This window comes from Malania oleifera, chromosome 9 (genome assembly GCF_029873635.1).
Source record: "Malania oleifera isolate guangnan ecotype guangnan chromosome 9, ASM2987363v1, whole genome shotgun sequence".
Lineage (NCBI taxonomy): Eukaryota > Viridiplantae > Streptophyta > Magnoliopsida > Santalales > Ximeniaceae > Malania > Malania oleifera.
The window spans coordinates 90,418,165-90,432,841 of NC_080425.1; the positions used below are offsets into that span (position 1 = coordinate 90,418,165).

At 35.0% G+C, this 14,677-nt stretch overlaps 1 protein-coding gene across 3 annotated transcripts in view; it reads left to right on the forward strand.

The window, feature by feature from the left end:
• The first annotated feature begins 995 nt into the window (after nt 1–995).
• LOC131163682 (DNA-directed RNA polymerase I subunit 2) overlaps nt 996–14,677 on the forward strand; it is an 84,900-nt gene continuing 71,218 nt past the window's right edge. For 2 of the 3 annotated variants that reach the window (XM_058120349.1, XM_058120351.1), the window contains exons 1-9: nt 996–1,233; nt 3,890–4,115; nt 4,461–4,543; nt 4,771–4,890; nt 5,762–5,838; nt 11,848–11,911; nt 12,248–12,318; nt 12,508–12,585; nt 12,711–12,756. In XM_058120349.1, the coding sequence (XP_057976332.1) occupies nt 3,941–4,115; nt 4,461–4,543; nt 4,771–4,890; nt 5,762–5,838; nt 11,848–11,911; nt 12,248–12,318; nt 12,508–12,585; nt 12,711–12,756 (714 nt within the window). In that variant the 5' untranslated portion in view covers nt 996–1,233; nt 3,890–3,940. The remainder of the gene's footprint in view (nt 1,234–3,889; nt 4,116–4,460; nt 4,544–4,770; nt 4,891–5,761; nt 5,839–11,847; nt 11,912–12,247; nt 12,319–12,507; nt 12,586–12,710; nt 12,757–14,677) is intronic. The other variant, XM_058120350.1, reaches the window with a different exon arrangement.

Consider the following 14,677-nt stretch of genomic DNA (forward strand, 5'->3'; position numbering starts at 1 on the left):
AAAACAATGTTTGGTCATATGTAGCAAATAATATCGTTACATATAATTTTTTATTTTTTGAAAATTGCCACCAACCTTAATAGTTGACTTTCAAAATTGGATCAAATTGCTTAATTCTATTCGATTCGACCGAAATCGACCATTGGTTGAGTAAAGCAATAAACCCATAAATAAGGTCATTTGAGCAAAGGTCTAACTGATATGTTTTATTTTAATTCAAAAAATTATAATTAGGACCTATTTAGTATTGTTGTTGTTTTTTATTTTTTATTTTTATTTTTGTCTCTTCATAGTAAAAAAACTGATTTTACAAACATATTTGTTTTTGTTATCAGTTTTCAATTTTCTTTGTTAGTTTTCAACTATTCATTAAAAAACTGAAAACTAAGTTTTTAGTTGTTTTGACAACCAGTTGTAAAAAAAGTTAACATTTAGAAATAGTTTTTTGGATTAAATTATTCATTTTATAGACTTTTAAATTAAAGTTAAAATTAAAATCAAATAATCATATGAATTTAAATATGGTTAAAAGAAAATATACATAAACTTAAAAAAATTATAATAAAACCAAATTATAAAATACTTTTACTATTTTTCAATTGTCATGTATAATAAAATTTTTATTGTAAAGTAATTTTTAAAAGTAAAATAATTATAAAATAAATTTGTTTTTATTATAGTAAAAATTTCAACATGTACTACTTTTAATTTTATTATTTTAATTATATTTTTATAATATTTTGATTTAAAGATAAAAATAAATATTTTCTAATTAAAATTTTAGCTTGTATTAGTTTTATAAATGTTAAAATATGTTGTTAATTTTTAGTTTTTAATTTATATTTCTAGTTTTTAGTTTTTATTTTTGATTTTCGTTTTTTTAATTTTTGATGGTTTTTTTTTTATAAAATTATTATTATTATTATTATTCAATTGAAAGGGTATGTTAAGGGCCAAAGGGTAAAGTAGTACATACAAAAAGAGAAGGGAAGAAAAGAAAAGAACACCTGGACCCTAATCCTGCGTTTCTCCCGCTCGCAGACTCGCACAGCGCCTCCTTCTACGGCGCTTCCTTGGCAGACAGCAGCTCAGTCCTGCGCTTCCTCTCACGGACAGCAGCGCATCCTCCACGCGTCACTTCACCGCGTTTCCTCATCTCGCGGCAGCCTCCCCCTGCCAGTGAGGGTTTCCTCCGCAGCAGCCTCCCGCACCAGAAGGTCCAGCACTGTTATTGTAAACTCACTCACTCTCTCTCTCTCTCTCTCTCTCGCTAATCCTCATTAAAGTTTCAATATGTATGACGGATTAATAACATTAATCAACAATAACAGCGTTCGTTGCTTTTGTTCTGATTGTTCTACAAACGCTGTCTCGGCACTTGGCAGCCTAGTCCTGCAATTATTTTTCCCCTCCCCAATTCTGTAATTTCAATGTATATGGCTATAAGAATGAGCTGTTAAATATTTCAGGGAATGGCCTGCAATAATGAATCGATAAAATAACTAGAGCTCAATGGTTTTGTAATAATCTGTTTCATAGTATACAATAACGTGAATTGAATTTGGAGCGTATTACTTATCTCCGAAAGCTTCCTCTCCTCAAACAAAATCATCGAATCAATTCCCTTGCCTTGCGTGGTTCACATACATTAATATCTGATGCTCAAAATTTAATTTAAGTTATTAAGCTGTTGTTCAAGTTACATATTTAACTGGGTCTTATAGTTACATTGCTTGGTTCAAACTTCAAACTGACACTTGATTGAAATTATACGTAGGTAATTGGTTTTACACTTTACCTTGACACATTTATATGTAAATAGGTAATTGGTTAGACCACCCAGTTGATCCACCGGTCCAACCGACCCAGTGACCTTACCAGGTCAGCCACTAGTCTGGTTTTCAAAACCATGCTATTATGCTCTCACCACACCCTCAATATCAATGGCAAACCCTCTTCAAATTGCCCCTATTTATCATTCTACTCTAATATTTGGCTATCAATATCCACCCAATATGTGGCTTTCCATTGTTGTCAACTTGAGATTTGATTCTTGAATTGAGATTATAGTTTTAAGAATCAAGAATCAAATTACATGATATTGTAGGATTTGGTAGAAATTTCCAAAACCAGTTACAAATGGCATGCAGATATCTATATACACAAACAAAAAGGTAAAATACATTTTAATTTTGACGATAAAAAAATCATATTTCATGCATATGCTTTCCGACTTTCCCCAAACAATAAAAGGAAGGGAATGAATCAAGAAAAAATAATAAAAAATAAAATTTATGCTGTTGGAAGGAATTTAAAAAAGAGTAAAAAAACTTTTGGTGTTTATCAACAATAAAAAAAAGAAAATCATATTTCGTTGATATTTCTTCTTTAATTAAAAATTAAAAAAGCAGTTAACTTAAAAAAAATAGTAGTAATTAACTTTTGGTGTTTATCAACAATAAAAAAAAGAAAATCATATTTCGTTGATATTTCTTCTTTAATTAAAAATTAAAAAAGCAGTTAACTTAAAAAAAATAGTAGTAATTGAACAAACTACTAAAAAAACTAACTTTTGAATCTTGACAACACATTGAAATATGAGTATCACCTTTGTCAATGAGTGTTTTACCCCTTCTTCTCAATGGCAGAACACTATACTCCTCCAAGAGTGAAGAATAGATTTTTGAAGGCAACATATATCTCAAATTCTATTTTCTCCTTTTTTTTAGCACAAAGATGACGTAGATAAAGAATGGAAGGTAATTGTGTTAAAGATAAAAACAATAAAGAAAGAAATGATTTGGATTTTTTTTTTTTCGTTTATTCTTTCTTCTTGTATCTTTTAAGGAGGATTACTTATGCTCCTTGTTGTAGTTATTCTTCTTTTTAATAATTTTTTTTTAATAACAAAAATGTTGTTTTTCGGGTTTGAAACTCGTTGTATTTGTCAAAATATCATAGGTCTAGAATCATGTGAGTCTATGGATTCATATTGATTCGTTTGATTCATAGGGTGAATTGATAAATTCAATAATGATTTGTTCATTTCTTTTTTGGATATGCTAGTAAGTTTCGGAGCGATTTGGTGTGGATTTGATACCATTCTTGTGAATTGAATTGCGAATAAGATTCTAATGACTATGTTCTATCATTAAATCTTGTGTGGGTTTTGTTTTTATGCTAGGATCGCATTGATAGCAAATTTGTTAGTGCGCTTTTGTTCACCGTTTTTTTTTCCCTTGAATTTTCTCCAAGGATTTTATGGTAATTTAAGGAAAATTAAATAATTTACTAACAGTCTTTTGTTTGATATGTATGGAAATTTGGAATAACAATGAGGAAGATTCTAATTTGCATTGTATTTTCTCATTCCATTACCTTTTGCTCAAGTATTATATATTTCATAAGATATTGACAACTTTCTTGCTCCAGCATTTACTCTCTCATTTTTTTGTGGATGTCTTTGTCTTACTTGTATTAATTTTTGGGGCCGGAAGCTGTAATTTTATTTGTCCATTTGTCGGAGGAGTGCTTGAGATAGAACTAAAATACCCAGGATTGTTGCTCCAATAGGTAAATTATATCCTCCCTCCCCCCCCCCACTCCGGGAAAAAAAAACAAGTTTGGGTTCCCTAATGGGTTAAAGGTTTTTCAGTATCAGTACCTTGGATTGGAGAATGTTTTATTTGAAGAACAAATGTAGTGAACATGCTTTATGTGAATGGCAAATAAACTTGTAATATAGCTTTGAAATAGAGTTTCATCATTACATCTTGGCAACTTCTTGTTATCAAGAACATACTTTATGGAGTCCTTGCATTTCCTTAGTCTGAGAAAAATGAATGCAGTTATGATACTAAACTGGTCTTAAAATCCCCCTCCTCCTCAGCAACACGCGGAGATCAAATAGCTTCCTGCTCACGGCTTAAAGAACTGTGCAATGGTGGCTTATTCACTTGGGAAGGCAATGATGCCGGACTATGAGCCTCTGCAAGAGCTTGTCAAGCACCACCTTGATTCATTCGATCATATGGTGGAGTCAGGATTGGAGACCATGCTTTTGCAAATCAAGCCTGTTCGAGTCTTTGATCCCTTCACAAAGAGGGAGCTTCGAAATATCCTTTTATGTGTTTGTTTGATCCTTCACATAGTTATTCATTTGCTCTCTCTTTCTTTCTCTCTGTCTGTCTTTATGTGCTCTGTCTGGTTCTTGTGAAATATGTGAAGAAGAAAAGAAATCAAGATTTCTTTAATCTTGAATTCTCTTTTTTAGTAATTTAGAAACTTCTTCTTGGCTTGTATTTCCTTGTTTTCTTATCGTTACCCATTAATCAAATGAGGTGTTCCACATTTTAATAAAATTTTTGTCATGTGAACTAGAAATTCTTTCATCTTTCAAGAAAAGTTATTCTAATCATATCAATTTTGTTTTCTATGTTTGTCCTTGACTTGTAACATACTTTCATTTTCTAAGCCAGAGCTATACCCACCACAGAAGGAACGCATTTCAAGGACAATGCGTGAAGCTCTATATCCTTTCGAAGTAAGATTTCACTTTAACCTGTATTTTTCCTCCTTATCTCTCCATCGCTCTCTCTCTCTCTCTCTCGCTCTTGCTCTCTCTCTCTCTCTCTCTCACACACACACACACACACACACACACACACACACACAGAGCGCAAAGCGCATTTATGTATGCACATGTGCATGTGGACATGCATATGATGAAAGCATACTACAATTTTGGCATGATGCATTTTCATGAAACAGTGCAGACAAGCTAAAATCTCGTATACGGGAAAGTTTTTGGTTGACGTCTGTTTTCAGTATGATGGCGGAGTTATTATAAGGGAGAAACTTTTTTTTGGGCAGTTTCCTGTAATGTTGAAGGTTAGTAGCTCCTCTTTTTCTTTTTCATTCCTTTTCTTTTGTCTTGAGTGTATTTCTGAGAGTCAAACTTTTAAACCCATGGCACCTAGGCTGCAATGGAGCAACCTTATTGCTGTGCCAGGTCTATCATCAAAGAAGGTAGCCGAATGCACAAGGTCCCTGACAAAGCATGCTTTTATTTTGTTATGTATATGTGTGCGCGCGTGTATATATATAGAGGGGGGGTGCTTGATTCGCTTTGCTGAAGGGCTGTTGCATTTTATAATTGCGAAAGAACCCTAAAAATGCTCTACTAAAATAATATATTTTTTCTATTTCAAATTTAGAAACAAATAATCCTGTTCTTATTCTTTTGTGCACTTCGCAATGTGCTTGAAAGTGACAAAGTGTTCTATCTATAGTATCCTTTGTCCATATTAGCTTAGGATTTTCATGCTTTTACCTGCTTACTGTTCTTTCCTTTCATAAGATGGAGATAATTTGTATAATGATCTATTATTATTATTATTATTATTATTTTTAATTTTTTGCGTTAGCGTTTCTCCAATGATTTGCACTAAAACCTTGTTTCATTCAAAATGGAACCTGTGCTGTTCTTTGTGCACCATTTGATGTACCGGTCTCAATTTGTATCCTTATTAATACAAAGTATAAATCAGTCGTAATCAATTTTCATACGTGATGCATGGATGCATGACATGCATTGCTCTATTGCGATTTTAATGTATTGTGGGAAAGTGGAGCACAAGAAAATTGGAAAAATAGATAATATTTCAACTCTTTCTCATTTGGGTTACCATCCATATTATTTGTATCTTGTTCTTATTAGTTATTGATTTTTATGAGTTGATTGTGATTGTGTACCATGTAGTCAAAGCTTTGTCATTTAAGAGGCGCTGATCCCCAAAAACTCATTTCTTGTAAGGAGGAGTCTTCAGAAATGGGTGGGTAAGTAATCAGTTCTACTACTTTTGTATATGTAATGTAATATAATATCCAATGTCAGTATTGCATTGCATTAGCACCGGACTTCCAGTCATTTTCTGTGAAGTAATTTATTTTAGAAGGATAAGATGGATTTGGATTTTGGAAGTGCATATTAATTGTAATGTACATATTGGTCATGAACATGTAGTTGCATAATAACAAATAACATGTATTAAGATAGAAGAAAACAGAATAACAAGCCAAAGGAGAACAAGAGGTCTTAAAAAGAAAGAAAAACTGAAAACAAAATAAAAAAGATGAAAGCGAAAAGAAAATGAAGGGTAAAACCTAACACATTCTAAACCTGAAATGCCTCTTTAATCCCTTTTCATCAAAATTAATATAACACTTCAAATTTGCTATTTACCACCGAGCTTTTGTTGGCTACTCTTACTACCGTCCAATCCAAGTTCTTGTCCTCCAGGATTTGAATTCTGTAGCCGACCCATTGATATCAACCACCAAATAAAGACGGGTAGGCAAAACAAATTCCAGCTTTGATCAATAACTTGCTACTCTTTACCCAAGGTCCTTAACTATCATCCTTTAAAATAAGATTGTTTTCCAGACTGTCAAGCAGAGTTATTAACGCATGAGAAATATCACCAACTAAACCAGAGGCATTTGAACACACACATTGTTTATGAAGCTAATCCAATAACTATTCATTGTCATCTGAAAGCCCCAATCCAAATCAGTCTCATTTCGCCATTCCATTTGATTTGTCCTCACTTAAGACTCTGCCTCACTAACCTTCCCACCTGATTCAACCTTCAGATCATTTGGAGTTTGCACAATCCACAAACTACTACTGTCTCCTTTTTTGAAGTGTTATATATATATTTATATATAAAAGAAAAGAACACTATGTTACGAAATAAGATGATTTTTTTTTTTTTTCAAAAAATTTGGTCATCGCATCAGAATTGATTTGTTTCCCATTAAGAAATATTGTCGTTTCAACTTCTTGCTGCTTTGCCATTTGAGGAGTATAAACCTTACTAATCAGAGCCTTATCAGAATTCTTCCCAGTTTCGAGCGCCAATAGGCTTATTTACACTCTTCATTCTGACCTTAAAAATTAAATGTCCCCACAACAGCATTATTTACATGATCATCTTGCATGTGAACCTCCTTTTTATGAGGCTGAGATCCCTGATCCTTAGATATGCTCCTGGGACCATGGTGCACAAAAGAATGATTTTTGGACAGCTCCACATCACAGATGATTTTTGGACAGCTCCACATCACAGCCACATACCCCTTCTACTTGCAACTCAGAGGCTCAAAATGGGTCATTGAAGCTGCAGAATTAGCTGTTCAACTTTGTTTTAACAAATCCTCCTCATCCAAATCCACCGTCTGAGGTTTGGTTTTCCTTCCAGATAATTACTTGATGCCTGAGATGGTGTAACTGAACCACATTTTCTCTCCGCCCTCAGGTGCAGAAAAGTGAGCATGATGATTTCCTTGAAAGATTTACAGTCAAGTTTTGAGCTCTGTTCATCTTCTTCCAGCCCAACCCCCATCACCACCACCTTCCCCCCCCCCCCGCGCCGCAAAAAAAAAAACTTCAAAATAGCTTTGCCAACATTTCCCATTCAGACCCCCATGCATTAAGATGGGGAACTCCTTATCCTTTGAATTCAACCCCAACTCTGAAAACTTACCTTTAGGATTAGATTTGACTGCCATCCAATATTCGATTCTGCCAACTTTCAAATGAATGAGGTCCCAATTTCAAATACCGAGGACAAACAACTCAAATTCATCTTGCAGCAGATGAAGTAACCCTAGTCAACCCATTTCTGTTTCAGGGTTTCTCTGCCAAATGAACAAACACCGGTTCCCAATCTTTTCCAATGCAAATTGAAATTTTTACTTGTGATCTGCAAGGACTTGAGGATTTTCTTTCATAACAGAACCTATCGGAAGAGATAAATGGAAATGAGTTATGAGCAAGGTATTAAATTTCGATTTCGACTCAAATTTCGAAGCTCCAAAAGTACGGAAATTTCGACTTCGATTTGAAAAAATAACAGAAATTAGTAGTGAAGCATGAAATTCTTTGTGAAACTTTAGAAATGGTTAACAAACATAATAATAATAGTTTTAGGACTAATATTACAAATTCAATACATTTATGTTTTGTATGAGGTGGAAAAGTTGTAAAATAGTATGTGTATTAAACAAATTTGTAAGATAATATACATTAAACATATTCAGTTAATACAAATGAAATTCATAAATCATTTAAATATTATTTATTATACAAATAATGATAATTTAGACATGAATGGTTAAATAAAATGTTACCGTAAGTTTATTTTTTCATATAATTTCAACTGCACTTGTAATAATCTTTTGTTTCGATAAAATAAATTAAGATAGAAATTTCAATTCACTCCTAAATTTCTCATTTGAATTTTGACAAAATTTCAGCGTATAGTTAAAATTTCGACAAGTTTTGCTAAAATTTCAAGATTTTGATAAATTTCGAATGATTCGTTGAGACTTTGACGGAAATTATGCAATACGGAAATCGATTGCCATTTCGATTTCAAGGGTGACGGAAATCGGAAATTTCGATGGAAATTTCGACAATTTCGTGGAAATTTAAGACCATGGTTATGAGAGAGAGGCTTCCAAGTTGGCTTTGCATCTACAGTTTGCAAATGACACGATTCTTCATGATTTAGGTAGGTATTTTTTTAATGTGTTTTGACTCTTAGAAATTTATGATAGGGTTTTGTTTGTGAGGGTCTCAGTTTGGAAGATAAATTTGTTGAGTGGGGTTGTGGTTAGGGTTTCCTTTATTATTACTATGATTGCAGGGTGTGGTGTCTTGAGTTGCCCTGTTTTCTACTTAGGTGTTTGTGCTCCTATAGTAACCGTATTGCCCCCTTTCTTTGGGTTCCATTGGTACAAAAGTGTCATGGAGGTTAGATAATTAGTGGGAGATTTTTTTTTAATGGTGTTAGGAGGTTGCATTAATTTAATATTTTTTGGATCAGAGAAAAAATTTATTAAAATTGAAAGGAAATCAAAAGAAGAGGACAAGATGTCTTTAGAAAATGGCGAAACTACAAATTGAAAGATTACAGTTGAGTTGTCTTCCAATCCCTTTGAAGGTTGGACAGCAATAAGCCCTGAAAAAGCCCAAATAGTTGACCAAAAAAGAAGCTGATCATGCTACTCTGTCCCGTAAGAAACAGGGACAATTTGTCTGGATTTTAAATATTCTCGCATTATTCTCAGTCCAAAGAGCCTGTAAGCGAATACAACACCACTCCACAGAGCACTGCTCTCTCTGCTTGAGCGAAATTGCCAAAACCCCTATACCTCACTAGCAATAGATCAGTGGCATTCCATGGCGCCACCAACTCTTCGCCAAAATAAGGGAAGAGGGCACTCCATAGCTGTGTTTCCACCATACAACACACAAATAGGTGAGCTTTCATTTTGTTCAACTCGTGGTACATGATACACATATTGGGATTTAGAGAGTGGTAGAGCCTTCTTCTTTGAAGCAAATCATGCATCTTAATCCCTTTTTAGAATCATAGTCTAGACAAAGGTCCAAATCTTCCAAGGAACCTTAGTGACTCCAAGGGATGAGGTTGGGAGAAGGGGTTTTTGGAAGACGTGAGCAAAAAGATTTTGATGTGAACAACCACGAAGAATTACCCTCCCACACTCTCTTGTCCTCCCTATTGGAAGGAACAAAGTGGCTCTATAGAAAGTAAGGTGGTATGCTCATCAACCTCTCTTTCATTGAGATTTTTGAAGAAATTGAAATCCCATGAAAAAAGCCGCCCTTAGTAGAAATGAATAAGCTGATAGGTGCATTGTGGAAAGAAAAAAGCTTCAAGAAATGAGGCATCTTCAGCTCCGAAGAAGCCTTACCACCTAATTGTCCTTCTAGAAGTGAACCCTTATTGCCATTTCCCACTTTGAAGTGAGTGAGGGGGGAAGGACATACTTGCCACCTAGGATATGAATTTATGGGGGCATGCATGAGAAATAATACCACTTCCTCTCGTTTCGCAGTCATTATGATGGAGCCATATTTACTTTTAGTCACCTTATGTCACAGGGAGTCAACTTCTAGAGGACACCTCCACAAGCTCTTATGAGAGATGTTTTTGGATACCACATTACGAACTCCCAGGCCCCCTTCAGATTTGGGTCTAACAACCTCCCAACTTACTAAATGCTCTCTCTTACCCTCCCAAAGCTTGACCAAACAAAATCACACATTCAACCTCTCTGAAGTTCTAGATATTTTCAAGGGCACTCTAAACTTGGGGAGGAAATAAATAGGTATGTTAGACAGACTAATAAGTGTGACATTATCCTTGAGAGACAAGTATGTCTTCTTCCAACCCCCCAGTGTCTTACCTACCTTCTCAATCATAGGGTCCCAAAAAGGCTATAAAATATGGGTTGTCCCTAGTAGGAGGCCAAGGTAAGATAGTGGCTAGTCGCCACTCAAGGGAAACACAGCCTGCCAAGGTTTTGAACTATTTTGAGTCCCTAATACCCAAATTGATGCCGGCCACCTCACTCTTGGACAAGTTGATCTTTGATCCCAATATTTTCTCAAAGGCCTTTCTTTCCTTCTATATTTATCATTGTTTAGGTTCTTGCAAAAGTATGTTATAAGCTAGAGAAATTGATGATGGCTTTTTCTATGGTCACATGGGGAATTTAAAGAGGGATCATACTTGAGTTGGGATATGATTTGTGACCCTAGGATTGAGAGAAGGTTAGCCTGCAAAATTTTGTGCCCAAGAACATCTCCTTAGTGGGAAAATGATTGTGGGGTTTTCCTTCTATTTCCCTTTGGCATAAGGTAATATATAGTAAAGATGAGTTCCAGCAGAGCAGTGGGATGTAAGTTGGAGCTAATGTTACTCATGTGAGCCCTTGGGAAATTTCTTTTAGATTTCTTAATTTTTCATCTGAGTGGTAAAATTTTGGTAATATGGACGGAATTCATTTCCGGGAGGATCATTGGTCTGATGGTACTCCTTTGTTCTGATCATTTCCTTCTCTTTATTTGTTTATTTAATCTTCATAATACTCATTTTTTTAATTATTTCTTCCTCATTTGACTCTATAATTTCAAAAATTTCTAAGGTGCTAATAATATAAGAAGAGTTTAAAACTTAAAACCATGAATGAGAGGGTGGCTGCTGCTGGTGGTCTTACCGTCTTATTCTTGCTGAATGTGCTAGATTCTTTTCATTTTTCAATGGGGAATGATAGAAGGTGCTGGGTTTGCACTCCTGTAGGAGTTTTTTTTTGGCAAATTGTTCTTCACTAAATAGGGGATTATCTTTGCTCTTTTTCGTTGTGTGGGCACTTTGCCATCAGAGTTGGGAGACTAGTTATCAATTGTTTTGTGTTCTTCCTTTTTTTTTTTTCAGGTGTTGAGGGAGGGGTTGTATATGGAACAATTTATTTGGTCTTTTTGGGTTTGGAGAGTTTGTGCCTTCACAATTTTACAGGTTTTGAGAGGGCTAAGGAGAGGAAAGCCCTTTCTATTTTGGCAGTCATTTGATGTATTTGGTTGAAGCACAATGCCAACATTTTTAAGGGTTATTTTACTCCCTCTAGCTTTATTTGGTGTAGGGTGGTTTTCTTTGCTTTACTGTGGTGTTTGGTGAATGGCTTTTAGTGAGTTTCTCTGAGTGACATGTAGAGGAATCGGAGGGCAATGCTTCATCACTTTTTTGGTGTTTTGCTTGGCTTTTGTTCATTTTCTGTTTTTTCTTGGGGTATGTGTTGCCCTCCTCCTTGTATGTTCCTTCTTTTTATAAAGTTCATTATTTATCCCAACAAATTTTTTTTTTGCATATATATGTTACATTCAAGTCTTTATTGTGGCAAAATTTACTCAAAATATTTGAAATGTATCTCCTCTTTCTTTTTATCTTGTTAATTATTCATTTCTTTGTTTTGCAGATACTTTATCTTGAATGGGATTGAGAGGGTTGTTCGACTTCTAATTTTGCCAAAACGAAATTATGTAAGCCTGCTGTATAAATTATTTGTTTTTATTTCTGGCCAGAAAGTGTAGAAGAATGTGTTCTGTAATAGGTGGAATGTGTTCTGTAATAGGTGGAGACTCTTAAATTCTGTACTTACTATTCTTCAGGCTTGGCCAGCTTACCTTACTGGGATTCTAGCTGATTCGCTGTTGTTTAGTTAAGTAGCATTTAGCTTTTAATGCGCCCACAGAGATGATTGAGCTTCTCTGTAATATTTGTAGTGCAGTTGTACTTTGTTTAGTGGAATATTTTATTTCTTGCTGTATTTCTTTAATAAAAACTGTATGTTGCTTATTTAAAATTTCATGTTGCAGCCAATGAGTGTGGTGCGGAATTCATTTCGTGATCGGCAAGAAGGATATTCTGACAAAGCAGTTGTCATAAGGTTTCCTCTCAATTTGGCGCCCATAAGTGCCATAACTGCTTTTGTTAATTATCCAATAATGAGATTTCCCTTGCTCTTTTCCCTTATTAGGGAGAAGAGGACAGTATTTTAGTTGAATTTGGGTTATGCCTGTGATTGCTTTTGGATTTCTGACCTGCTGCTAGATAACTATCTTTTTTCACTTTCCAGGTGTGTAAGAGAAGATCAATCTGCTGTAACAGTTAAATTATATTACCTTAATAATGGAAGTGCAAGACTTGGGTTTTGGTGAGCAACAATTGATAACTATGACCTGAAGCAACAAACTTTTTTTTTTTTTCTAAAAAATTTCTCTAAACTGAGTCTTTTTTTTTTTTAATTTTTATTTTATTTTAATTTTATAAACATTGCAGGATGCAAGGGAGGGAGTACTTGCTTCCAGTTGGCATTGTTCTTAAGGTGCTGTGATGTGCATAAATTCAATCTCGTATGTGCATTTGCCTTTTTTTTTTATGTTGTTTGGACACGCTGGCTGTGGGAAATTTAGTACATGATGACTCTGTATGCTTTTCCAACTGCCTGGTTTTCCTCATCATGATTATATTGAAATCTTTGTTTTATTGTGGTTCTACTAGTAGTCATCAATTAGGCCGCTTATTTGTTAATACATATTTTAGGCATTAATTTTGGACGCTAGAGTGCATGTGTTAGACTTTATCGTTATGTACTTTTCTGTTATGTTGGGGTTAATTGATAATCGTGTTTTAGTTAATTTTGTTGTTGCATGTTGGAGCTAGTTATTGATTTGAATTCGGAATGTGTCACTTCTCTCTTCCTCGATGTACAACTTCTTGTTCTTCTTCTTCCTCCCTTCTGTCCTCTCTTATCTCTCTCTTGCTCTTCAATCCCTGCTCTCTGGCATGAACTTGGTATTAAAACCAACTCTGGCTATTCATGCCATAGCCATTCCCATCAAAGAATTATCCCAACTCCGAGCCACTCTGTGCCCATCAATCACCATTTACACTAACTGCCCTTGTCTCCAATAAATGAAAAAAATTTACTGAGAAGCTTCCAGAAATTGCAGTATGTTTCATTGCAAAACTTCATTTGTGGCCCCTTTTTGTTGAACATAACTTCGGCAGAAGGATTTTATGACAGTGACAACTGGAAACAGACCTGTTGTCCAACCGCCTATTTTTGTTGATGTTCAACAGGCAAAGTGCCCCCATAGGCCAGCCAAAGATATCCTGGCCGCCATCCTTTTGAAATTTCAGAGTCTTGATGGAGATCTTTTGATGCACCCCAACCACCAAGAAGATCACCATCCCCCAATCCGCCTTCAGCTCGAGGATCATTGCTGGCAGCAAATCAGTGGGCAGCACTGGTTGAGCAGTCCTTCCCCCCCTCCCCCTTTTTTTTGGTGCCGATTTCTCCCAGACATGAGAAATTGGATGTTTGTTGTGATATTTTGGCCGCACTTCAAGATATTTTGACTCATATTGGGAGCTATTGGGCTTCCATTGTACAATAAGCATTTTGGAGTGAAATTCAGTTCTGCCAGCACCCAAATTCTGATTTATTATCACTATGTTGGGAAGATTTTTGTGAGAGATCGCTTTTATTTTCTTTGAGGATTCCTTATTCTCTCTACTTGTACTTTTTCTCTCTTAATATGTATTCTTCTATTTTTTTAAAATTGGGAGAGAGATTACTGTGAGAAAATGAGGGCAAGATATTCATAAGTTCTACTAGAAATTGGGAACAAAGCTTGAGAAGTTGCATGCTTATATTAGTTGCTATCTTCATGGAGTTGAAAGAATTCTTGGGACTTCCAGAAAGAGCCCCTTACCTTAAGAGTCAAGAAAGCCTTCAGATAGAAGGAGATCCTATAAATCATGCAATGGGTAGTCTTCTTCTTCATCTTCTCCTCCTCTTTTGGAAGCTAAAAGACTACCCTTAGATCATGACAGTGTTTTCCACTTTCACACACTCAATTTTAGATTTGATTATGGAGATCATGGTCTGATATGGTGGCACTATTTTATTTGGAGGTTATTTTTCTGACATCAATAGAATAGCAGTGCAAGTTGTGTGTGGGGGTACTTGGTGAGGTAACAAATTCTCCACTAGATTTGATTAACGTGTAAATGATTACGTAAATTGGTGAAATATCATAATTCCAAGTTCCGTTCTTGCACTGAAAATATGCTGATGTTCCTTTTCATATAAATTCTTTTGAGTTTTTTTTATTGCTTGCACCCTTATTCATGCCATTAGCCACTGTAGTGTGGGATTATGCCAAATCACGTATGTTATATTCAATTTTAATGTGTGTGTATCGTAGTAGCTTTAGGGTTCATTTCACTTGTAGTCATGT